Source organism: Typopeltis vanoorti, chromosome 12 (assembly GCF_054136105.1).
Source record: "Typopeltis vanoorti isolate ZY-2024b chromosome 12, IOZ_Tvanoo_1.0, whole genome shotgun sequence".
NCBI classification, from domain to species: domain Eukaryota; kingdom Metazoa; phylum Arthropoda; class Arachnida; order Uropygi; family Thelyphonidae; genus Typopeltis; species Typopeltis vanoorti.
Window position 1 is genome coordinate 138256436 of NC_143560.1, and position 25999 is coordinate 138282434.

At 37.3% G+C, this 25999-nt stretch overlaps 1 protein-coding gene across 1 annotated transcript in view; it reads left to right on the forward strand.

The window, feature by feature from the left end:
* LOC150101251 (uncharacterized) overlaps nucleotides 1-25999 on the forward strand; it is a 187878-nt gene that overhangs the window by 124903 nt on the left and 36976 nt on the right. The window contains exons 7-11 of the mRNA XM_090402196.1: nucleotides 28-210; nucleotides 4051-4138; nucleotides 11672-11796; nucleotides 22681-22742; nucleotides 25817-25898. Coding sequence (XP_090258322.1) covers nucleotides 28-210; nucleotides 4051-4138; nucleotides 11672-11796; nucleotides 22681-22742; nucleotides 25817-25898 — 540 coding nt within the window. The remainder of the gene's footprint in view (nucleotides 1-27; nucleotides 211-4050; nucleotides 4139-11671; nucleotides 11797-22680; nucleotides 22743-25816; nucleotides 25899-25999) is intronic.

The window sequence follows — 25999 nt, forward strand, 5'->3', positions numbered from 1 at the left end:
AATAATTAATTTATTCATTTTTAATAGCGAAGGAGAAGAAGGAAATGAAAATCAAGAAGACTTTACAAGAGGCTTGGAAACTTTCTTGAAAGCCGTGATGAAAAGGAAGCAAGAAAAAAGAAATGCCAGCCAGGGATACTCCCTCCAGTCTACCCACGTTGGTGTAGAAAACAGACTTTTAGCTTCTGCTACGTTCAATAAAAATTACAGGTATTCCTCTCTATTTATCAATGATATGTCTTTCTCTGATGTGTAGCTTCTGTTGATAAAATGAATCGTTTTTTATTTAAATTAAGGGCATATTAAATCCCACATTATTTCAAAGCCGAATAAGAAACTCAAAGATCGGAATCAAAGCGTTTCATGCCGAATATACGGCATCAAAAAAACGATTCATTACCAATGAATCGTTGTGCCTGTAATCATGTTCTTATAATAAAACATAAATCATTCATCAGGCAGCGTCTTGAACCTAAACCAAAACAGAAATTACTGTTCATGAGCGAGTCGAATTTCTGAATAAGAAGGACTGCAGTGCTTTGTTTAAATGTACATTGCTGTACCTGTTTTAAAAACTATTTGCATACCGTACAGTGTGATGATATTCAGATGTGTATTTTCGATTGTCTGTAGTTCCACTCTTCTCATCATTGCAGGTCGAAAACAGTGGGCGTCATTTCTACAGTATCACCAAGATTCCATAGTATGATTACTGGTGGGGAAGAAGCAGCCAAAGAAACTTCTTTTGCGAAACACGTTTTTACTAAATGGCTAAAATAATCGCAACCCTCAAGAATTCTTACACACCAACCTACTCGATGCACCTTCAGTCATGGAGACATAAAACACTTCATTACTCTTCCCTATATTCGCTATTTTCATAAAAATAGCTAAAATGCTTAGTTTTAAAATGTTTATACGAGAACATAAAACTAAAATAGTATTTACTCCTTTCATTAGGTTGAGACTTCGATTCGCAAAACCTCTCCAAGACCCTTTAAATTATCCAGCAGTTTATGTTGATCTGCAAGATGCTGCGACAAAGATGTCAACTTTTATGAAGTGCATTCGAACTATTAAACTGTTGCCATGACGAAAAATAAACAAAAACGGTTTCCCTCACTCCTACTTGAAACAAATAGGGGTGAAGGGAAGCATGGGTGGTTTTAATTTTTTTTTTATTAATTCTTTCTAATATTATTCTTGTTAGTATTTTACTTTTTGTGTTTAATTCCAATTATTGCAGTTCAATCTCCTTTTTTAGTGGTATTTTGATCAGCAACATATCATTCCCGTCATCTGGCTATTCCTAGTGCATCCATATTTGGTTATGAAATGGACAGAGGATATTTACGATTATATCTATATCTGTTCATAATAGTTCATTTGGTATACCAGCTGCTTTTCCATTTTTACATGATTCGTTTAGTGCTTTGTGTATTTCCTCCCCCCTTCTTTGATGCCTATTTTTTACTATTTTTTTCTTTAATCTCTAATCGGCTTTGAAATGGTGTTGGATTTAATATCCACTTAATTTATATCCATTCTTTCTTTTTTTCTATGCAATCCTACTATTTTCTTTTCTCTGTGGCTTCACGGTGTATGTTTTTAATACCTCTCCATATTTCTTCTAAACTTCTGAATTCATGTTCGTTCTGTTAGGTCTCAGTAAGAACTTCATATCCATTTTTAATCTCTACTACATATTTTCTTTTAATTTCCATATTTTTAGTTTCGTTTATGTTATACATTCTATTTTTGCTTATTACTTTCTTTATGGGCATTAATCTTATTTTAATTTTTCCTGTTACTTAAAAAAATGGCCTTAAAAGCATCTGCTCCTCTCATTGATCTCGCATTCATAAGAGATCCTCTAATTTTTTTTTCTGTGTCATTATATCATCAATTTGGTTATGCGATTTTCCATGTGATGCTCTCCATGTTACTTCATGTATATTTTTATGCTTAAAGATGGATCCTCCTTTTACTAATTCATTCGCCATGTAGAAATCCAGGAACAGTTCTCCGTTTTCATTCATATTTCCTGAACCTTCTTTTCTCATTATTTCTCGACCTCTACGATCATTTCTTATTTTAGCATTTAGATTCCCCCATTACTATATCTATTGTTTTTTGTAATATATCATGAAATTCATATTGTTATTTTTCAACTGCATTATTTGTTGGCACATATATATTTATAATTGTCACTTAACAGAATCTTGAGTTAATTGGTTGCCATTCTATCATTGCAGCTCTTGCTTTACTAGATATCACTATTGCCACTCCTTTTGCACGTGTACTATCCTCATCTTTGTTTATATATATACTATTGTTTCTCCTGAACTCAACTGGATCAATCCCATTCATTCCACCTTGCCTGGCTTATTCCCAATATTTCAATTTTGTAGTCTTTCCTTTCCTTGGCTGCTTTCAATGTTTCATCCTCACGTTCCAACATCACCCAGTTGGTATTGGTTTTTGGCTCCAAATAGTTTATCTTTTGGTTTTTGTGTCTTGTCCGAATTTTCTTTTTGTATCCCTCAATTCCTTAGTTTCTCCATAAGAGCTTTTGCTAGGGGATGTCATTTCCAACAGTTTTTCATTTAGTATTTCATTTTGGTCCTGGTTTTCATAGCAGAGCATTTTTTTACGCAAACTTTGCTAGCCCTTCGCTCAACCCTCACTTATTTACCTGGGCTTGGGACCGGCATCATGTGTTATACTCCGGTTATGACTGGCCTGCGCATCCAAACAGTGTTCGAAAGCTGTTTTATGATTTTTGGAATTATTTTCCTCATACATGAAGTGTATGAACTTCAATCTTTTTTTCAAATGAGATAATTTATAAAATTATTTTTTTCCATAAAAGTGCGAGTTGGTTCTCATGTTACACAACGTGAAAGCTGATGTTTTTGTGCAGATTCGTGTTCCACTCGATGCCGGAACTCCGCATTTAACTTATCGGCCGGCGAATGGCGGTTTTTTATTCTACTCTTCGGCACTCTACGGTCACATTGGGTGAGGGTGGTGAGAAGTGCACTTGCATTTGACTCCTGCGCTTCCATCTCAGTATGGTATCACCGACTGCTAACCTCGGATAGTCCAATTTGCCGAACAGATAAGCCTGCGGTTTGCCATCCTATCGCAACACCGCTTTCAAACTCCGTTAGTTCCCTTCTGGCAGCCATTTCATTCCGATATAGGTGCACTGACTACACGTGCACGGTTACAAACACGTGACTCGTTACATGGAACAATGCACCATGCCCCTAGTGATGTCTGTTGAGTTCTTTCCAAGCAGTTTATTTGTGGTGTATTAAGATAAGTGAAAATACGGACCAGTAAACATTCTTTTATAATTTTGAAGAAACCTGATAAAGGTTTTCTTATTTTAAGAAGGAAGTCAGTTAGCTGTGACATGTGCTTTAAATTAAGGATACTTCTGGAAGGAATACTCTCCAATCCAGTGGCGCACTCAGGATTTAATCTTGGGGGGGGGGGAGAGTTGAGTAGACAGTTTGAGAATACACACTACGCATTGCATACGAGCTATGACTGAGCATCTGCAGTGATCGCCAATACATGATACCCGTGATCTCCTCTGGCTCAGCTCAGGCAAACGAAGTACCGCCCGAGCACTACTTCGTTCACCTTGCGTTCACAGCGACCAGGATTCCAGAGCGCTATAGGGTATTCCCACCTTATATGACCGTTAATTCATAAGTAGCATAGAAATAGAAGACACGACACAACATAATTTTTTTAAAAAAATTAATTTTAATTAGGAAAAGATTTTTTGAAATTTTTCTAGTGTTTTTTTATTTCCTTTTTCTTTGTTTTTTGGGGGGACCTCTTTCCCCCCCTCCTTGGGTGCGCCAATGCTCCAATCGGTGTATGGTTCGATTTCTCACCCCTTGTAGAAAAAATTTTCAATATTTGTTATGCATGTATCTAATTGAGAAGTAATCCTCTTACTATGCGATATATATATATATATATATATATATATATAATATGCAACTTATTATCCTGCGATCTATTTTGCAGACTTCCTGGTACACGAGTTGTTTATCTTTCTTTACTGGCCGTTAGAAGAAGATTCCGAAAATGCTGCATGGGGAAATTCTTACTGAAGGTAAGGATGGACACGCGAAAACAAATTCCGTAGTTAATCTTAGTATTAATTATTAATGCTTCATATGAACATTTAAAACTGTACTCCACATGTACAGTCGGGTCTCTTTTTATGTGGTAGATGCATTCCACAGAAAATCGCACAAAAAAGACGTAACTTACGTTGAAAAATTAGGGATATGTTCCATACTTTCCTAAAACCGCATAAAACCGAAACAATGAATTAAACCTAAAATCGCATAAAAAAAGTTTATGAAAATTCAGAAAAATAAGAATGCCGAAGTGTGTTTTAAAGCTTTATTCATTTAATTTTATTGAAAAGTAACATTTTTTTTTTTTACATTTTTTCATCGGAATTATCATCGCTATTAGACAATATTCGGCAACGTTTGCAAACTGGTGCAAAATCACTTTCATCACTAGAAGAGTCAGCGCATCAGATCTGTATGGTAATGGTTCTTCACAAACAGAATTAGCTTCAGCCTCGTTCTGTGCTGATTTTTTTTTCTTCTGACAATGTAATCAGTGATTAAACTTTACGATGATGATTTCACTAATTTTTATACAGCTCCCGCTATCCAGACATACAGCTGTTCAGCTCACGTTGTAATTTAAAGGCTCGTTCAGAATTTGTGTCATTAACAAGAAAATGATTTTCCAATTTACTGCACAGTTCAAGACCTTCTGGAATTATATTTGCAGTGAGGGGGACAGGTTTTTCTTCCGCTTTACTATCGTTTTCTGGATCTTCGACGATATCTAAAGTTATTCATCATCATCATGCGTATCAAGGATTTAGGCCTAGCATGGCCTGTTCCGGCCTTAAAGTCATCGTTGAATCGTTTAAGAGGACGTCCTGGTTTTCTTTTTCCTAATGGCTTGTACTTTAAGGCTTGTTTTGGTAATCTTTCTGTTTTCATTCTTTGAACGTGTTCCATCCATTTATGTTTATATTTTTTAATTTTTTCTATTACTGGTTCTTGGTTTAATTCTTTCATAATTTCTTCGTTTCTTTTGTGATCAAATACTTTGCAGTTTTTCTCATAAACTTCATTTCTGCTGTTGTTAATCTTTGTTTGTCTTTTTGTTTTATTGCCCAGATTTCGCTTCCATACATTAAGACCGGTAAGGCTAATGTATTGTATACTTTTAGCCTGGTTTGTTTTTTGAACTAGCATATCGAATATCTAAAGTTATTCGATATCCAATAATATCATCGTCACTTAAGGCATTATCTACAAGCAACTCATCTACATCGTTCTGGCTAAATGTATCAAAACCTTCTCCACCAATTTCCTGTGCCAAAGTAATGATTTCGGCTGATAATGTAGTTGTTCGCATGGTTGCACTGTTTGCAACACATCCAGGCCAAGCTGCTTTCCAGCAGGCATTTCACGTTTGTGGTCTTATTTCGGCGATAGCAGATGCAACATGATTTAAGCAGTCCAAAAGAGAATTTTTTTTTTCCAAATGTCAGTTACTTACTGTTAGTGATTCATTTTCTAGTTTATCCAATATAAATTGAAACGTGTGCTTAGTGTAATATTTTTTGAAAGTAGCAATTATGCCTTGATCTAATGGCTGAATAATGCTTGTTGTATTGTGTGGAAAAACACTACCTGTTTTTCTACCTGCACATTTGGATGTTCCAAATGCGGATGACTTGGTACATTGTCAACAATTAATATAACTTTAAAATCGAGAGCTTTTTGCTTCATATATATGTTTCCACTTCGGGTACAAAGCAATTATTGAACCATTCAGTAAATACAGCAGTTGTTACCAGGCCTTTGTATTAGCCTCCAACGTACCCGTAGCTATTTTGCATCTTTGCCTTTTAGAGCACGTGGTCTTAGAGATCGATTTACTAGTAGGGGTTTCAACATTCGATTTTCTGATGCATTGCTTTAAACCCACTTGCTTTTTTCTCAGACTTTGCGATGTAAGTTCGACTAGGCATTTTCTTCCAGAACAATCTTGTTTCGTCCGCGTTAAATACCAGATCGGGACAATACCCATCTTCAATAATTTTGGCTAACTTCTCTTGAAAATTTTTGCCTGCTGCTCCAGCCTCGCCTGTAATCTTTACGTATGAAGTGCATTCCTTTTTAAAAACCCAGTTAGCCATTCTTTGCTAGCCGAAAATTCTTTATCAGCCTAGGAAGCGGAAGTAGATGGCTCCAATTGCTTCATTTGTTCATAAAAAACGAAGAGCTTTTTGTTTAATTAAATAACCACTTATAGGAATTCTTTGAGTTAATTCGTCAATCCAAATTATGAGCGCTCGTTCCTTGTTTTCTAATAAAGCATCTCTTGATTCCGATGATAATTTGGCTTTTAACTTGTTTTGTGCCAGAAATGGCAGATTTTCTTATCGCGACTTCATTCTTTTTAATTGCTCTTAGAGTAGATTCGCCTAAATTGAAATGTTTACCAATCACTGTCGATCCCTTTCCTTTTGCTAAGCGATCCAAAATTGCAATTTTTATTTCCAAATAAATTTCTTTTCTTTGGGTGTTTTTTTTCTCCATTGGGCCGAATATACTTAATTATTAATTATTAATTAATGATCAATTATTAATTAATAATAAAAATCAGCTAAATTAACAATTAATTATTAATGAATACATTACAAAATAACCAAGGTGTTCCATGAAAATTTCAGGATTTGTGAAGTGTTTTCCATCGTAGGAAAAGTTTGGGAAACGCTGGATTACCCTATTATCGGAATGGATTCTCCTTCTGTTGACATGCGCAGAAATGTCGAAAGGTCTCGTATCTGTGGGCGTGCACCGCAGAACTTCAAATCCGCATAAAAAGAGACCCGAGTGTACTGTCTGCGATTTTCATGACAATATACATAACATGATCAGCTACATTTTTTCCTATGCTTTCTTTCTATATAATGTTTTTTTTTTTTAAAGTCCAACTCCTTTATCACTCTCTGCCATTTTTCGAAGTGTTTCGGATTGGTCAAAATAAATCTGCTCTCTTACGCTCCGCCAAAAGAAACTATATCTTCCAAAAAATTTCAGCAGACAGTGGCAATATAAAACAATCATGGGTGGCACTCAACAATTGTTTAACAGAAAACGAAAACAATCATACAAGACTTCATGGCCAAAAATTTCGGTAAAAACACATATCTACAGAATTCTTCAACGAAAACTTTGTACACAACATTACGTTACTGAACATCACTTCGATTATTCCTTGGTACCAACCTACCACAGTCAGCAGGAAACTACATTCTTTCCATCCGTCCCCAAACCCGAACTTAAAGATGCTCTCTCTATTCCAACTAAACCCTAAATTTAGCCCATAGAGAGACAACATCACGTTAACATATCCTATATATCTGGTACTTTAGTTGCTCATGAATGCCCTACTCGGTTAAGGGTACTAGCCCTAGAACATCAAAAACAGCAGTAATTACACATCTCTACAAGCCGGGTAAATATGACGCAAAATGTGGATCATTTCTTTACATGCTACAGAGTCTGCTATAGGATATGACGGACACAATATAAAAAGCTCTGTTAGATTTTTAAAAAAAAGTACTCAAGACCATCAAATGTTACTGGATAAATTATGCTCTATTAGAATTAGCGGAAAACGACACTCCTGGTTCAGGAATTACTTGTCAAACAGGTAACAAATTCATGTAAAAAAACAGTTTCCAACTATAGTAGAACAGGTATACAAACTGAACAATGATTCTATCAAGGTGCAATACTATCATGCACTCGTTTTAACAGATACATAAATTAAGTTAAGGGGATAATAAATCCCTCATTGTTTTAAAGCCGGATACGAAAGCTTTTTTTGGGAAACGCTGGATTACCCTATTATCGGAATGGATTCTCCTTCTGTTGACATGCGCAGAAATGTCGTTAATTACACATCTCTACAAAAAACAAAGTACTTCAGTGTAACCGAAGTTATTTCATTATAAGCGTCATTTATCGCAACTCCGTTTACCAACCGAAGTTGCTACCAACTACTACTAATCTCACACCCTATGTAGGGTTAGTAATTGCATTCATCAAGTTTCGTACCCGGCTTTAAAACAATGAGGGATTTATTATCCCCTTAACTTAATTTACGCCGCCGGGGGGAAAAAATAGCCTCTTGGCTCTTTATCGTAGATACATAAATGATACTCACAATCTCCCCACACCGAATATATATCAGTATGTAGAGAACACTGCGCTGCTAACAATGCATGAAGATATTAAAAATAGTCCTCTCCAAAGCGCAACAAGATCTTAAATTATTAACGAGATATTTTCATAACAGTCCAATCATGGTAAACAATACCAAAACCCAAAAGCTAAGTATTAGTAACACAAGAGTCCCATATCCAATGCCGATTACACAGCATAGTCACGTGCATCATTGTATTATCAATGCCGACAATTGCCTTTGTCGTGGAACTATACCCGTCACACGTGTTAAATATCTGGGCCTTCACATCGACAGTCACCTTAAATGGACCAACCAAATCGAATACTTTCATAAGAAACTTCTCATTGTTGCAGCTGAATTGATCCAAGTAAATGATATGATACCAATCAATACGAAGAAATTATCTACCTTGGCATCCGTTAAACAGTTCTAAGACACTTACAACAGTCTGCATGAACAACGTAAACAGCCACCCGTCCAAATTAGAATCGTTGCACAAAAGAATCTTTCTGCGGTGCTTTCGAGATCGCTGACAAACCCTTTAATGACCTCGCATCTGACCTAAGAAACTACGTAATCATATTAAAAACAAACTTCGATAATGATTATCATAAACATAGAGATACACACCGCATAACGAGGCCACCCGCCACTCTCTACATTACCATGCACTTCAATAATAGATATGCGGAGGAGAGAGCCTCTGATAATACCTACTCCGATCTTCCACAAAAACACCTAACCAATTAATTACTGAAACAAGGATCGCGGGAGTTTTACCAGCACAATCAGTTATCTAGGAGATTTTAAGCGAAACATACGCACAAAACAAAGAGTAAACAATAACCCCACTTTTGTCATTTATCGTATTACAAATACCGGTTTATATTGATAACCCTGCTGAATAAACAGACCGACAAATATTGATGGACAGATCCCGACAGGAGTTGCTATGAATGTTACTTCAGTGTAACCGAAGTTATTTCATTATAAGCGTCATTTATCGCAACTCCGTTTACCAACCGAAGTTGCTACCAACTACTACTAATCTCACACCCTATGTAGGGTTAGTAATTGCATTCATCAAGAAAAAAAAGTACACCTTGACAAAAACAATAACCCCATTTGAACAAGTGGGGACAATCGCGACAGACCTACCCTCAAATACACGATAAATATCACAACAAATCCCCGGATAAAAACGCGCGAGGCTTCCTTTACGAACTAAAAACGAGATTAACCGGCATCGACAACCATACGCCAGATTGGTCATCCTAATAAGAGATGTTATAAAGGGGACTTCGATCCCTGTCTTAATGTACTAACTCAATAAAACATAAACCCTGCAGCGGACTTTCCAAGAAGAGAATAAATCTTAAAGGATTCACTAACACAATCGTGTTCACATCACATTAACATCAAAACCTCACCAGTAATAAACATTGAAATTGTCGATAAGTTAATGACAACTTCATTCCACTCTTCTGCCTCCTCTTTCCTCACCGCCCATGTGCTAGGTTCTACCACACAAAACCGATTCCGCTATCATAGTGAAGAGCATCGCTGATAATCTTACAAAATACAATCTGGAACAGCCCACTTAAGATAAATGATCCAGTATTCCTCCCGTACCTCCTATTTATAGAAATGTTTAAAAAAGCAACGAAGCATTCCCAAAAGAGACAAAAACCATAGCCAAGTTATACATAAAAAAACACGGAGAAGTCCCTCAGCGTTCAATATTATCACCTACTCTTGATTGGACACGTTAATGACATTCCCAACTTGGCCCAAGCGAATATGATACCGCATTATTAACAATCCACACATTAACGCTCTTTCCAAGTCACAACGCGACATAAACGGAAAACAACCTACTTCTACCATAGTTCAACAATAATTAAAAATACCCACGTGCAGATGCTAATTGTAAAGGGTCAATGAATCATGAGCCCTGCACCATTCGTGTCACACATTCCAGCACATTAACCATAACATCACTAACAGCAACCGCTGCCATTGCCCTGAAATCACACCTATAAACCCACACTTCAATACTCGACCTTGCCATACGCTGCTTGAAATGGAAAAGCACATAGAATACCTACATAGCAAACTCGGCATTACTGCGGTAAACTCTTCCAAGCAAAAGACATGATTCAAACTAAAAAAAATCGGAGAATCTGCGAATCAGTACTTAGTACTCACAGTCTACGCAAGCACTGTTTAGCGACCGACTATACATCGGCTAATGTCCGAAAGCCTTATGATGATACAGAAAATCCTGAGCAATAACACCCTGGAGTACGAGCACTACATGACATAAGAAATATCTTCCATAGCACTAATCATGACAACGAAGACGCATAACCCACCCCACCACAAGTACAGCATGGTACAAAATAGTACTGTGCAACTGTCACAGAGCATCTCGTACTCACGCTATTCAGCAACCTTCCCCAAAACACGTGAACACTCAACCCGAAACATGGAAGATGACAACACGGTCACACTTCATTAACCATAGAAACTACAACACCCTACACCACCGTAGGGTGTTGAAAAGCACCAAACAACAGGGTGTATGTTAACTCCACTGCCTTCGTAAAAGCGTACCTCAGCTGTCGAAGTATTGCGATTCCGCTTCCTCATGTCGTCTCTTTGTCATTACGGTTAGTACTCCCTTCAATGCACTCTTCCTTTCGGTGGCTTTACGTTATCACAACACTTTACATTGTTTATGTCGTCTTTATTTCCTCGTGAGTCATTCTTCTATAATTCATTTTTTCCTGTCGTATTTCTTCTTTCTTTCCATTTCGTGCTGTATTACCTCATTAATGACACTCTCTCGTACAAGTTACATTGTCAACATGCAACTGAAATACTCTCACATCAACTAAATACCCCCAATGGTAATGGCCTTCATTACAATTTGCAACAAAACATGGAATTTCTGACTAAATTTCTACAGCACACCAATGCTACTGTACTTAGGTCAAAGGCATTTTCGTGCTTTTCGAAAGTTCAAATATAAATAGAAAAATTGGGCAGATTACCATCGGCAAAACAACGATTCAAATGCTTAAATAATTTCTGAGAATACTCTATCAATGCAGTCGGTTCTCGACTAACGACAACCATCCCATTAATACGACCGCTGCTGCATGCACCCCCACGGACCGCGATATTATTGCTGCCTTCCAAGCACATTGTTGAATACCAGATACTAAAATAAGAACTCTTTTGTAGTTTCTAATAGTAATAAATACTTTAAGAATTTACTTATTCATTCATTTTTAATATGTGACCTCTTTTTATTATTATTTTTTAAATTCTACATCTGCAGAAACTAAAAAATCCTTCTCACGTTGGTCCTTATGATGCCCTTGTTGTGAGATCTGAGAACGTTTCCTTGAATTTCTTTTTAAGAAATGGCTTTACTGATGATATTATTCTCAATAGCAGGTTCAGGTAAGTGAACTTTAGAAATCAAATCTGCGGTGTACGAGAAACTCTTAATTTTAGATGCTTGAAAGAACAAAGCCTTTGGTTAATGTAGCATAGGTGTGAATATTTATGGAATGAAGTCGCAAACGAAGCAAAAAAAGAAACCCTTAGATGAGGGATCACACGCAGTACTTCTTTTAAAATTCTTTTGAGTTATTTGGTATTTATTCGAGGTGACAGACGATTTTCATTGCCTGATGCCAAACTCTCTGCCCTCTAGAGCAGGCTTAGTGCGATCCTTGGCTGACAGACTTGGTGCTAAATACTAACATATCGTTTGTATTTAGCACAATGTGAAGTACTGACAAACGCATTACATAAAAAAGGACAAAATTGTTTTACTTAATTAGAAATAACAAGGTCGCACAGTACTTGGGCTTATTATTATATAATTCATCACCAACCATAAGGTCATACACAGGGAAAGAAATAATCGAAAACACTATCTCTTCGTCATGTATTGACCACATAAACATACTGCCAGCTTCAAACAGCTATACTGCAGCTGTTTCAGCATGCAAAGTACCAAATCGATACATCACTGCACTACAGATGCACGCTAACCAGAACCCTCAAAACGTACCGAATCAACTAAACAACTTCATAAAAATAAAGTATCGCAAACGATGAAATCACTGACATCGACTGGCACTGATAGAAGCATAAAATTCTACCGTTACTCTGCAGTAATCTTAAACTTGCATTTAGTGAAATATATAGGCTCAGTTATGGGGGGGACGAAGAAATGCATCCAATTTAGCCTTATGGGTACCAAGCGAATGATCATTATGGGTGACTTTAATTTTTCAAACAATGATTGGTTAGAAGAAGGGAAATCTCGTGATAAGGAAAAAGAGGAATTTATTGAATTGTTGCGAGACAACTTTCTCAAGCAGCATGTGAAAAGAAGGAACTCGAGGTCAAAGAGTGTTGGATTTTCTCACAGCGTCAGAAGGTATCTCTGTCAAGAATATGGTTATTTTACCTCCAATTGGTGATAGTGATCATGCTGTTCTTTCTCGCGAAGTATCTGGTTGTATTGAAGCGCAGATTAAAACAGGAGTTTTAATTACATGCTGAACTACAAAGCTGGAAATTATGATCGACCTCAGTAGAAAACTATCTTTAGTCCCATGGTATCAGTTACTGAATGGGGAAAATGTCAGCAATGCATAGGAATCTTTGAAAAAGTGCTTGAATGAGGCGGTATCTCAATGTATCCCTAGTGTTCGAAGAATAAATAGGTTGGGAGTGAAATGGATGTGCAGCCTTATTAAGCAAGAAATCCACAAGAATAAAATGATGTTGAAAGAATATCGTTAGAATAAGAGTGAGAGGAGTTATGAAATATGTAAAACTCAGTACAGAAAACTGACGAGTATTGTGAGTAAAGCTAAATCGGAGTATGAAAAGAAATTGGCCGTGCAAGTTAAAGGCAATCCAAAATAAATTTATCGTTATGCCGCAATCAAAAGAAAGAATGAATGTGAAAGAATATCTTTATTGAATGCAGAGTGTCGGAAGCTAAGGAGATTGTTCAGATAATGAATGCTCACTTTACTAAGATATATCAACCAGGTGTATGTAGGATGGTGCTACTGCTACGTTGGATGAAGAGTTAGAGTTCATGAAAATGTGGTTGAAGAGCTCTTGCATAACCCAGATAAGAATTTGTCAATAGGGATAGATGGAATATCTATCCCTTTAAGGAATTAAAGGAATGTTCAGCTGAATTGGCTAGGCCTTTCACACATTTGCATAACTTGAGTCTCAGCTAGGAATGATATGATACCACAGGAATGGAAGGAACGTATGATAGTTCCATTGCACAAGGGTGGTGCAAAAACTGATGTCTCTGACTACTGACCTATTAGTATCTCTGGTGTGGTAGTGAGGATTTCAGAGAAGTTGGGAAGAACTCGCATACAGAAATGAAATAGACCAGCATTCTATACTCTGCAGGGAACAGCATGGGTTTACTAAAGGAAGGTCATGTTTTAGCAATTTGCTCATATTTTATAACAAAGTTACGGCCGAGTTGGATAAAGGAAATGGATACACTATGATGATGTTGGCTTTTTTTTCTAAGGCATTTGATAGGATACCACACGAAAGGCTGTTGCATAAACTAGAGAATATGGGATTGGAATATATTCTATTGACTTGGATCAGGGGATGGTTGACAGACAGAAATCAAAAAGTGGTATTCAGTGAGTGTGAATCTGCCAGATTTAAGGTGACCAGTGGTGTATCTCAGGGTTCAGTCCTTGGGCCATTATCGTTCAATCTATATATTAATGACATCAAGCAGGGTCTATCATCAGATTTGCAATTGTTTGCTGATGATGCGAAGATCGGCTGGCAATTACAAAATGATTTGAATAGACTGGAAATCTGGGCAAACGAAAATGGCTGCAACAAGAAACTGAAGAAGCAAGGGATCTTGGAGTATTGGTGGATAGGAATTTAAAGTTTGGGGGTCACATAGCAAAAGTTGCAAATATAACTCAGAGGATAATTGCTATGTTGAAGCGAACCTTAACATGTAAGGATAAGGAAGTAATTTTTCCTCTTTATAAGTCTTTTATAAGACCACACCTGGATTACTGTGCGAAGATTTGGTCTCCCAGGTTCCAAGGGGATAAAGAAGCTGTCGAAAAGGTGCAGTTACAAAGATTATATCCGGATTATGGGATTTTGATTATGAGGACAGATTGCGAGTATGTGGATTGCAGACTCTGGTTAACAGGAGAAAGAGGGAGTGATATGATAGAGGTCTATAAACGTTTTAATGATGCGAATTTCATCATTGGAAATATAGCATTTCCAATGATGAAATTTTTCGTTATATAGAAGGCGGGGAGAGAACACGGGGGCATCTATGGATGTTAAGGTTGTTCTCAGTCAAGAAATGGATAAGGGCTAGGTTTTTCTCCCCGAGAGCAGCGAGTGAGTGGAATAATTTGCCCTTAAGGGTAGTGAGTGCATCTAGTGTGAATGAATTTAACTTTATAATTGAAGGTGTGATAGCTGGGTTGGTAATTTACAGCTTCCCTCGATGAGTCCGTGACTCCCTGGAGGTCTCAGATGATAATAATAAATATAACAGAACGAAAACGAAAATAAAAGTACAGAAAGAAATCAGACAAAATCCATGGATACAAAAAAACATACTTCCTGATATACCAAGAAAATATGCCTTATGGAAACAACTAAAGATCTCTCCTTTAGTTGTTTAGCTGCTAGAAACGAAAGACAAAAGAAAGTGGAATGATCTCACAGCACAGATTAGAAACACAAAGAGAAACTACGAGAAGAACAAACTAATCAACTCTGAGCGACATCTGGTATCTGATCAACGAGATGTTAAAAAACACACAAACCCATTGCTCCGGAAACTATAAAACACAACTAACCTTGCCAGCCCAAATCCCTAAAACAGTACTGAAACCATTTTAACCAGCACTTAGTGAATTCCCGTTGGCAAACTACAGGAAATGAAGCAGGTCCACACAATGATAGATATGTTCCCTACTAGAACCGCCAAGCAATGTCCCAAGGCAACAATGAAAAATCTTCCTTGTAATCCATGAAATAGGGATTTCATGGATTACACCTCACAAAGGAGCAGGTACACATGGAATCAGACTCAAATTTATCAATTCCTACTCAACTAGTCTAAGTTCAGTTTTTTTCAAAACCGAGAAATAACATATTCGAAGCGAGGTACACACCAACACACTGAAGAGTGCTTTAATCACTCCCATACATGAACACGGAAAAAGCAACTTTATAAGTAACTGCAATCCTATTGCTACTTCGTCGGTGTCAAATTATGGAGCACATCGTATATGACAAACTTTCCGCATATGTATAAAAATTTCACATCTCCTCTAAAACACAGTATGGTTATCAAGAGAATAAAGGAACGATAGCGCTTCTGGAAGATTTCACTGACCTAATGAATGCTGCGTGAGATAAAAACAGAAGTAAAAATAAATAAAATAAAATAAGAAACAGAAGGTGGTTCTTATTGACCTAACAAAAGGCTCCTCACACTCATACACAAAACCGACTGGACAAGCTAACACGCACTACAATTGATAGACCGCTGCGCGTATGGTTGTAAACGTAACTGGAAAACAGAAAAACGGATTACACACATACATCAACTCATAGCAGAATTATCAGCAACCTGATGTAGTCACAGAGGGACTTCTCTCTCTCTCTCACTCAAATTCTGTTTAACACACGATATTAACCGACTTCCCTTAAAAAGTAATATCTTCCATTATGCAGATGACACTGCCTCTATTCATAATAATACAAAACTAGCCCACACCAATATGCAACACATTAACCTCGTCAACAGCTTGCTAACCGAAAACAGCATACATATAAACTCCGGGAAAAAAATGACATTCAAAGCCCTCATACCTAATATATAGAATCAAAATATCTGAGGTCTTCCCTCCTATATTCGTGACACCAAACTTACTAGTACCATAACTGCTAACTCAAAAGTCAATACTCAAAGCTCAGTCTTCACTTCGACGCTGAACGAAACTAGAATAACCATGAAAACTATTTCCAGATAATAGCTAGACATTACTCCTACACTTATGAAAATAATCTATAAGGCATTACGCGAAAACATTTTAAGATATGCAATCACATCCTAAGCATTCTGTGCAGACTTAATAATTACAATCTTCACAAAATAAAATATTGAAACTGATATTCTGGGAACAAAGAGAAGATCTCTTGCTTATACGGGTTGCAACGGCAGAACAACTGGTACCACTGCAGAAAACTTTCGGGTTCTTCGCTGAAATCAGTGGTTTCCGTTTATGCAAGCGATGTCAGTTCCGATCTTCCTGCACATAGTTCGGTGACACATGAATCGAGAACAGCCTTCATTGAAATGCTTCGGTCGATTGCCGCACACAGGAAGTCCTGTTTCTCCGTACAAGCCTTCTCAGACGAAGGCGATCTCGTTCCTGGCAAACTCTCTTAGAACCACAGTTGTGCCACTTAACAACGATGGTTACTTTTCCACTGATTAAATATCCAGGATATCTTACCATTTGAGACGTTCCAGCGAAATGTGGAATCTCCTTTCTTTTCTGTTTGTTTATGTGAAATTCCACCTGTTTTTGAAAGCAATTTCTTAAAAATATGAGATCAGATTATTCCCACATGTCAGAAATCTGTCGGCTCTGCAATTCAAATTGTGGTTCCAACAAGACGTCACCTATAATAAGCCCTTTATCGAAATCCGAAATATCCTTTGTTTCTCCCATTGCGATCAACACCATCGACAATTACTGACCACTAGCATTCTTATATAAGTGCCTAAAACATGTGGGTGACGCACGTCACCAAGAATATTTCATATGAGCTCCGTGGGGGGGGGGGGGGGGGGGGGGAGTACGTACATCAGCATAAAGATTTCTAATTCACTGAAAAATAAAGAGAAATTACTCCATACATAAGTCAAATTATAGATTAATGGCATCTACTAGAGTGGATAAGAGGCCTTGATGATGTTTTAATAACACTAAGATGGTTATAATGTGAGTATTCTCAACACACACACACACAGAGGGGGGGGGGGTGTAGGCAGGCGTGCATATGCCTGAGGAGTTTTGTTTAAAAAATTTCGTTGCAAAATTTTATACTAATGTAATACGTGCATTGGAATGTATGTATTGGGATATTTCTCGAATGTTTCTTTCACAGACCAATATTTCAATGTTTATTCTTGGGAACTAAATTGGTGTCCAAGACCTAAAGAACGAACACCACTTCTGAAGATTACAACCCCAAATTCTGACGAATCGGCTTATGACATTTGTATAACTAACGGTTTCTAGTAGGAAACAGATACACATTCAGATTTTCGAATCTCACGCGGTGGCACTCAACAGGATTTTTATCTCCTACCAAAAGGCTACTCAAAGCGAATCGGATTTCATTGAAGCAATTTTTGTTTAGGGTGGAATAAAGTTGCAAATTTGGATGTCTCAAAGGCATTATCTAGATGCAAGTGAGAATTACTGGTAAGCTTAAAGAATGCCGCAGAGTTGCTGATATTGCCAGAGAGTTTGGAATCTCACATTGCGTCGTATCCAGCCTCTGAGCAGCGTTCAAACCAATGGTTTGTGTTCCTGGAATTTGCTGAGGTCGCGCTTGCTCTGTCACAGAGCATGAAGACAGATATTTACAAAAGAAACATAATCGACGCACCACGGCAGGTCAGCTTAGAAGTCGGTTCCATTCAAGCACAGGTACGCGGATATCTCGGCACTTGACCATACAATTTGTAAGATTTTTTCTATTTTAATATAACACTTTACCAAATTCCTCCCATTCGTTAGGCATGAGTACTTTGCTCATTCTACTTTGTAAAAAAAAAAAGTTTTGGACAAGTGCAATTGGCAGTCTTTCTAATCAAATACGCTGCTATCAACAGTTGCATTTATTTGTTTGCATCACAGTAGAGAATTCCATTCGTCATAGTTTTGCATCTTACGTACGTTAATTCGATAACACCACAACAAGGAAAACGTTGATTTCTGAGGCATTTTCTGCAGTTAGTAATTTCAATAATAATAATTATTATTATTATTATTATTCCTGACACCTCCAAGGAGTCCGAAGACTCATCGCGGGAGGATACCTACAACTGTCTCAACCACTACATCGAACTTCTACTACGAATCATCTCCATCAACGCCATCTATCGCCCACCACAACTACTATTTTTTGTATTATTAACTAGTTACATTTCGAGTCACTTTATTTTCGCGAGCGACTGCTGGCTACGACGTCCTTCGTTCTCCAATCGTTCTTGGCTGCTGTCAGCAGGAACTTAGATGTAATTTACGATGTATGTGGCCGATTTATACATGACAGCTTAAGTAAAACCACAATAAAGAAACGAGCTAAAAAGTCAAGCTTTATTGTAAGAGAGCTACTTCGTTTTACCAACACATAGGCTATAGATTAATGTTATTCCATAACATAATTATTATGTTATGGAAAACAACATGGAATGTAAGTGAGCCACAAATGATGCGAGATTGAGAAACAGGAAGGTGAAAACTAAATAAGTAAAGCTGTCAAAAAAAGTAGGAATAGAAACATAAATTTTGAAGAATTTGAATTTAAGGATTATGAAAATAAAACAAAAAAACACATTGCGACCTTAAAAACAAACAAAAAATGTAGTAAAGATAACCAGCTAGCAGTATAAATGACGTTGTTGCTAATGGCCTTAAAAGGTCAGCTCTTGAGCATATTGTCAGAAACGGAAGAAATCTTCAAGAAGTATGTTTAAAGTCATCTTTAGGCACTTGGCACTTCTTTGTTTAAAGAAGTGCCAAGTGCCTAAAGATGAGTATTTGTACATATCGATGAACCAAGTTGCTAGCACACGTCTTTTAGTATAATTATGATGACTCATCCTTATTACATAAAATGCAAGTAGTTTCCAATGTGATTTGTCGTACACTTTAATATTAAAATAACGATCTGATCTAATTAGCCAACTTCAAGAAATTTCTACATGTGTTATCTTGGTCGATAGAGAATTGTAATATGTGGCTAAAGTCGTTCATAGAATGAAATGCACTGATTCAAAAGAAGCCAACATACACTATAGTGGGAGGAACAAGCAATCCATAATAAGGTGCAGGACCTCGTTTCGCTGCGATGACTGCAACAATCCCACGGGGCACATACTTCCCAAAAGCATGTACTCCATAGGATCAATGGAAATTTTGAACCATTCTTCCAGTGAGCATGTAACCAAGACCTGGACTGCTGTTGGGTGGACGTTCCTTGACCTCATCCACGTTCTAGTTCATCAAATAGATCCTCAATAGGGTTGAGATCAGGACTCTGTGATGTCCAGTTAAGTGTGGTGAAGTTCATGTCCGCAAACTACGCAGTTACAGCAAAGGCCGCAGGATACAAGACATTGTCTTGCTGAAAGAGTCAATGGTCATTTCCGTTGAAACACCACAAAGTGGGAAGGAATGCATTATCCAGAATGTTCAGAAACCTTGGAGTTCAACGTTCGTGGCACCACAAATAGAGGTCCGGGACAAACCAGGAAAAACAGGTCGATACAATTAGAACGCTACTTCTTACGCACTCTGGTAAGAGACGATCACCAGGCATCCGCCGCCCCCATAACATCACTTTCTAACCTTCCACGTCCGTCTATACACGCTCTTTGCACCATGGAAGACGGCGCAGCACGTTAGTTCGGGTAATGTGGGACTGGCATATTGTGGTCCTACCATGGAAACCCATGTTCTAATTCGTAGGCCGAAACTTTGATTTGCAATCAAAGTTTCGGCCTACGAATGGCGCTTTTTACATATTATCCTTCGTAGGATAATATGTAAAATCCTATGATCACGTTCACTGCGTGTAGTGGGTCGCCCACTGCGGGTGGCACTTGCTGCTGACTCCCCGCGCTTCCATCTCAGTATGGTATAACTGATTGGGATGGCCTGATTTGTCAACAGTATGCCGAACAGATAGGGCCGCAACATAGCATTCTATCACTACGCCTCTTTCTAACTCCGTCAGTTCCCTTCTCGCAGCCATTCCAAATGAAAACAGTTGCACTGACATACAAACCTGCTACAAACACGTAACTCGTTTTGTGGTACCTTGGCGATGGGGTTGCCCATCGACTCCTTTCCAAGCAGAGTAGTTTTATAGAGCGCCCTCCTTACAAATAAAAAGGCATCACCCTCTCTACCGTGGTAAGAAGTACCAATGGTGAGGGTTGGAGACGAAAATTGTGACTCCATCTGGGCGAGAAAAAGTTCGGCTATTTGGCCGCTAATGTTTTCGTTCATGGGAAAGAAATCTGTTCTGAATGCTGTCATTATATCTGGAAAGAAAGAATGCCTGAAGAGAATAATTTTGTCAGTTCTGCTAATTAATAAGGAGTGTGAGGATGATGTCTAGGGTTTCGGGAACAGCGTCAAGAGGTATCAAAGGAAGAATCCCCTGACAATTAATATTGGTAGGGGATTTGTCAATTCCCGCTGTACGCCTACAAAGTGCGCAGGTGTTTTTAATGACGAATGCAGAAGTTTTATTTGTTGCTTTATTAGCATAACATGGCAGCGTAACGCAGCCTCAGTCCCGACTAGCTGCGTTCTTCCGTTGAACACGCTGCTAAAAGGATGTAGATGGTGACATATCGGGGAGGGCAGCACGTGGAACAGTACACGTGAATGCATATTGGAAGGGAATAGAAATGTGTATTTATGTTGGTGTCGCTTTTCTCCTTAACACACACAGAAAGAAATTACTACATCTTCATTCGGTGGAACATGTAGCGCCGCCTGACAGTCCCCCCCCCCCCCCGCCTCAGGTTCGCTTCTGCGTGATGCGCAATGTATTCCTGCAAATTTTTGCAGTATTTGGCTCATTGGATGGCACTCCGCGAGGCCTTAAACAGGGACACTTTAATGTTGGTTACCCTGTATATACTGAAACAACCTTTGACTATTTCGAAAGCAGGATTAGCCATCATATGTTGAAATTAAAGAAGTGGTTTAACAATATGGCCTTAAAATTCACGTAATAATTTTACGGAACGTCATACGGATAAAACTAAATACACATTTCACTTTAACAAGTAAGCTACATCACGATATAACTAAAATGGCATGAAACGAATTGAACTGGGACTCAAATTGCAACTGAAATTAAATTCAAAAAAAATAAATCAGTCAAGTATTTGTGCCTCCATATTGACAGCAAACTGAAATGGAACTCCGATATCACATTTTTAACAAATGTTTTATATTAAAAAAGTTGTCAATTCAGCATTTTTAAGATGCTTATATTATTCATGGGAAAATTCTCCCCTGCGATGTGGTATCACGTGTTGGGGCGAAGATTGCTACAACAATCTGCTTCCATTAATACGAATACAAAACAGAATAATCAGAGCTATACCATTACTAATTTCTTCGCATATTCAACTAGTCACCTTTGTTATTCTTAACATTTTGTCACCACAGAAACTTAATCTTTACAATTGTATACTATATACCAAGAAATAACAAACGTTTTGGTACTTATGGTATAGACTGTGGTTTAATTTGTGGCCGGAACTTTCTGGTAGAGTTCCCTTGGCAAACAAATTTTTTTTTTGCATGTGATTTGAGCACTTAGCAACAAGCAGCTACAATAAACTGCCTAATGAAATTAAAGTCGTGCTACACTTTCTGAAGAAGATTGAGAGACTACCTCATGGGACTAAATAATGTTGACTTCTATTTGAAACGAATATTACTCTGAATGTTATATATTATGACTCAATTATTTTCTGTGTGTATTGATGTGCCCTCATACAGTCATTTAATTTTTTTAATGAGTGAGTATATTACGTACATTTCTATTTTCATAGTAACCAGCATGGCTACGGCCATTGGTTACACACATTGTACTGTTCCCTCTAATCTATTTCCATTTTCTGCTCTTTATGCCAGGTATTTTCTTTGTCTTTCCTAAGTCTTTTCATGTAGTATTACCTTTTACTGACCTTTAGTAATGTCTTTATTATATATTATCTACTTATTATTATTATTTATATCCAGCCAACAATTGCCGAAATTTCTGGCATTGGTATGACAAATATGTGATAAGCGTATTACACACACAGGAAATAGATTTGGACACAGGACTGTGAATGTTTTTCACTTAGCTTAAAAAAAAAAAAAACAGAAAAAAAAAAACAGAAAAAATAAAATCATAAAATTCTTTCCCAGACAGCGTACTTATCATTCATTTCAGCGTTTTATTTTATAGAGAACTCGAAGATGACAATTTTCCTAATGGGACGCTGGTGTGTTATCTACCTCCATTTGATGGTAAGATTTAATATACGATAGTGATTTAATTTATTTTTAAAATAATAAAAAATCCAAATGATTTTGCACAAAAGGGGGAAAAAGTGCATCATTTATACAAATTATGAGAACTTGACTGCAAATAATCATAAAAACGTGCAGTCTAATCATATTCCAATTTTCGACACTCTTTACTGGCACAATAGTTCAACATAAGCCATTTTTTTAACATATGTACACACAAACGTAATTTCATTTTGACAATTCGTTAATTCACACCGCTCAACGAATTTTAACAAAGCAGCCCAAATTCATGAAGTCATGCAGAATTATACGAATGAAATGTGGCAGTGGTATGCACATTTTAAAGAGAACAAAACGAAGTGCTAGAAGATTGTGAACAAAATTGACAAATAGTGTGTGTGTGTGTGTGTGTGTGAGGTGAGAGAGAGAGAGAGATAGAGATGTTATGGTTATTATTAGAAAGAAGTTTAGAGTGGGAAAGAAGGAAATTACTCGCCAAAACATTTGGGAAGGACGTAATTTAATGAAAAATGAGTAACAGAAACTGTTGACAGCAGCTTACCAGAAAACTAAGCGAGATAATTTTCAAAAAATACTGAAGGATGGAGGGGACCTTAATATTTAGAAGGTAAATCTTCCTTTCCATCTCGTGCTGAACAAGAGAATGACACTTCTTTTTTTTCTCCCCCAGAGTCGCAGCAGAGTAGACTGCGCTTGCCTGGCGAGTTCACATAGAATCTATGAATTAAGGACGCCGTGCGATACAGCATATCCTGTATTTTAAAAGATTCAATTCTTTTATTTAATTATGTCACACTGTTCTTCTTCGATGTCGAATAAGAGATTACCGTCGACATGGTAACAGTTCTGCTTTTGCTTTTTATGTCAGTGATCTTGTGCAGATCTCTAATTCGCTGCTCACAGAAAAATCATCGATTATTATAAATGTCAAGAATTTCTTGAAACATTTGCAAGAAATGTTACTTCTGTTGAACCACTTTACTGTACTCTACTTTTCTACTTGTTATGAGTCGTCGTAAAAACAAGTTTAAATCATCTCGGTTTTTTTTTTTTTTTTTTTACAGTTAAAATTGATTTTTCAGGGAGTAAAATTGATTGACGCTTCCATAGTGAGATCGGCAGTGGGCTTTCACATAAAAATCCACGAAGGTTTCTAGTTTCCGCACACGGTATGGTGAAGCAAATATACTTGGGTGGTCTGAAAAATTATCAGCCTAAGAATTAAAACATGAATTTATAATTTCAAAATTATTTTTATTTTTCAACATAATCTCCCGTAAGACTAATACATTTATTCCAGCGCCATTATCCCGTCCCTGTAGTGGTTCTCAATAAGATCTGCAAAATATCCCTCTACAGCTGCAATCACCTCTTGATTCGACTAAAAACGCTGACCAGCGAGGAAGAGGTCTAGTTTTGTGAAGAGATAGAAGTCAGAGGAAGCCAAATTTCGGGAATAGAGGGGATGTTCCAACAACTCATAGTGCAGATTCTTTCATTTTCCTATTGTCAAAACACCTTTGTGGGCAGGTGCATTGTTCTGATGAAAGATGATTTTTTCTTCTGCAAACCGGGTCTTTTCTCACGATTTTTTTTCGTCTAGTCTGGTTAAAAGATTGGAATAATATTCCCCGGTTATTATTTTACCCTTTTTGAGATAATTAATAAAGAAAATGCCTTTAGCATCCTAAAAAAACACCGATGCGATAACCTTGTCTTCTTTGGTGCTGAACAACCGGCTTGTGTCCACCATTTTGACTGCTGTTTGGATTCTGGTGTGTAATGGTGAATCCAAGTCTCATCCTTAGTAATAAATGGACGCACAAAATCAGTTTTATTCTTGTTAAAAAGCTCCAAGCACTGTTCAGAGATTTTCATGCGAGTGCGTTTTTGATCTGCTGTGAGCAAGCGCGACACCCATCATGTGCAAAGCTTTTTCATTTGCAATTGTTCATGCAAAATATATCCTTCACGTTCTTTTGAAATGCCTATAGTGTCAGCAATTTCACGCACTTTGTCTCGCCGGTCATCCAATAATATATCGTGCACTTGATCAATGATTAATGGTGTTGTTATACTTTTTTGGATGTCCTACACGTGGATCATCTTCAAAGCTGGTACGGCCACGTTTAAACTAGGCAGCCCATTTTTTAATTAACTGTCGAAAACGAAGCGCAAGAGTGCCCATAAACTTTCATGACCTTCGAATGAATTTCCTTTGGCGTTAAACCTTCTTTCACAAAGAATTTTTTATAACCGCACGATACTCAATTTTATCCATTTCAAGGGATACAGACAACACTTTTGCTTCCGACAGCTGTATAAAACAAACTACTTGATAGAATGACTTGCAATTTCACATGGATCTTATGGCAGATGTACCAACTTAGGGGAAAAAAAACTTCCCGATAGTGTTGCCATTTATGGTCGAGGCCAAGAAATTTTCAGACCACCCACGTACATGGTTGGGCACAAAGAAAAAGTAACAAACCGTGGTGGCACAGTTGACATCGATAACAGATGACGAATTGGTTTGTCAAACCCGACAACGGATGGTCTGCTTATGTAGAAATCTCAGCAATCAATGCGCACGAGAGTTTTCACTTGAACGATTGTTAAAGAAATTGGATTTGAAGTTGTAGAACATCTTCCCTACATCTCAGACTTGTCTCCATCGTAGTACATCCTATTATTCCTTAAATTGCTTTAAATGCCTTTAAAAATGAATAAAAAAACAACAAAAAGCCTGAAGAACTTTTACTGGGATGGTTATGAAAACGTTGTTACGCAATAAAGAAAATGTATTTAATCAGAAAAATATAATTTATTAAAATAATCTTCTTTAATTTCACTGAGATATCTCTGTTTTGGAAGAGGGAAAAAGAAAGCACGTATGAGATCTAGTAGAACAAGTGAGGCCGGAATATTCATTAGGATATGACAATATTTCTTTTTTTTATATCCCAATGAAAAATGCAAATCTCTTTTATTAGGAATAAATCTGAGCAGTTCTCAAATTTCAATAAAAGACAAGACTTATTTCGTTTCAGGTCATTATCCACCTATTCCTGGAATTCAAGAGTGGAACACTCCGGAAGCAGTTGCTGTCATGGATGAAGAAATTGAACGATGGTAAGCAGAGCGGTGTTAATCATGCTGACGAATGTAGAAATTAGGAAATACATAACAGATACTAAAAACTTGCTCTTTTTAAATGAATATAAAATAACCGT